At 47.2% G+C, this 1,825-nt stretch overlaps 1 protein-coding gene across 1 annotated transcript; it reads right to left on the bottom strand.

The window, feature by feature from the left end:
* Positions 1 to 601: 601 nt before the first annotated feature.
* LOC310867607 (diphosphomevalonate decarboxylase-like) lies at positions 602 to 1,825 on the bottom strand (the record flags this gene model as incomplete). The annotated part of the gene is made up of 1 exon (XM_083777722.1): positions 602 to 1,825. The coding sequence occupies one exon, from the start codon at positions 1,823 to 1,825 to the stop codon at positions 602 to 604; it is 1,224 nt and encodes a 407-aa protein (XP_083633848.1).

The following is a 1,825-nucleotide window of genomic DNA, read 5'->3' as shown; positions in this document are numbered from 1 at the left end:
TCATCAGAAGACTGTTGTGGGATGATCCTTTCATCACCTACCCATGAACATTGGAGGGCTGGCCATGTGAGACTAATCCTTACCTGTGAAATTTGTCATTTAAAGGTATAGTACAGTATATGAAAGCTGAGCAGTTGGCAGGTTAGATATAGAGATGACAAAGGCCAGTCAATACTTTCCCCAATGTTGAAATCCCTCAAACCCAGTTGCTGGGAACCAGCAACTAACTCTACCGGGGCAGTGTTGCAGCTGAAGGATACCTTCGCCACAAAGGACTGTTAATTCTGAAGCTGTTTTGTGACTCCATCTTTTTTGATTATATTACTATATTCATACTATATTCAGCTATAGTGTAGATTTTCATCTTACACAAACATTAAATTCCCATTGACAATGAATGGAGAATTTACGTCATGTGTAGACGAGCAAAATGGCTGTTATTGTCCTACACAAACATTACATTCCCATTGACAATGAATGGATGATGTATGATGATAAGAGCGCCCCTCACTTAACACGAGCGTGATTTTTTTTAAATCACCTATCAACTGTAATATGTACAAGAACGGTTGAAAGTTAGAAACCTGTCAGCTGTCACCTGTCACCCCGAATCTGAATCTGACTCATTCTTAGGAAACCCATCGGGTCCGAGCAAATGCTGGCTGGGGTCCTCCAAAACACAAGGTCCTGGCCCAGCCTTGGTGCTAATAATGTAACTGATTCCCATTGCCATGGACTCTAAACCAATAGCCTGCTTCAACTCCTCAGAAAGGACTGCATGGTCAACCGGAAGACCCTTTAAAAACTGTCCTCCATTGATCTCCGGGGGAAAGAAATGCCGGACCACCTGGATGAACTCGGCAACATACTTCTGTAGAGTGTAGATCACGGCGTTTGGCCCTGCATCGAAAGTATAGGCAAGCCTTATCTCCCCATGGTGTTGGTTATACTGGTGCACCAACCTGATGACTTGATGAGAAACGCTGTTGAGGTAAAATATGGGTGGGTAGGTGTCCAGGCAGATGGCGTGAAACTGGTTACTGTCTTTCATGGTCAGTGCAGCAAATGTGGCAAAGTCCTTCCCATGCACCGCTTCAATCATCTCCTCCATTCTGTCTGGAACAACAGAATCCATCCGGTGCTTAAGGAGATGGCTGGTTTCTATGCTGGTTTTCATGCCAGAGGTGCTGCTCACAGGCTTCCGCTCAGCACTGACCACAAGCACAAGGACTCTGAGCTCGGGCCAGTGGCTTTCTGGCTCCACCTGCTGGGCTATACTGTCCTCGCCATCCTTTTTGCATCCCATGATCCACTGGACAAATCCCCCATGCATACTCCTACAGGCACTGCCCGAGCCTTGCCTTGCAATCGCAGACAATTCCCCTTCTACCCCAAACACCTGAGCCAGTGTATACACTAGACAGGCGAAGCCAGCTGCAGAGGACGCAAGTCCTGCGGCTGTGGGGAAGTTGTTGACAGAGCAGATGTGGACTTTATGAGACAAGCCGATCCCATCCACAGCAGATTCCCCTTCGCTGCATCTCTTCTTCGCTAGTTGACGAATCTCTCTCAGACAAGACTGCAGTCTGGGATGGCTTATGTGCTCCTCTTTACCGTTGAGCCATATGCGGTCCTCCTGAAATGATCGGCTGGTAGCAACTGTCGTGGTTGTTTTCAGCTGGTCTTGATGGAGTGTAACACTCAAAGAGGAGTTGACGGGCAGGATCAAGTCCTCATTTCTCTTCCCCCAGTATTTGATAACGGCTATATTAACAGGTGCAGTGCATGTCAACCTGTGTGGCATGTTGACATTGTCCTCAGACAT

Source organism: Protomyctophum parallelum (assembly GCF_964188405.1).
Source record: "Protomyctophum parallelum genome assembly, chromosome: 12".
NCBI classification, from domain to species: domain Eukaryota; kingdom Metazoa; phylum Chordata; class Actinopteri; order Myctophiformes; family Myctophidae; genus Protomyctophum; species Protomyctophum parallelum.
Note: the sequence above shows the minus strand (reverse complement) of the source record. Positions and strands in the feature narration are given on the sequence as shown.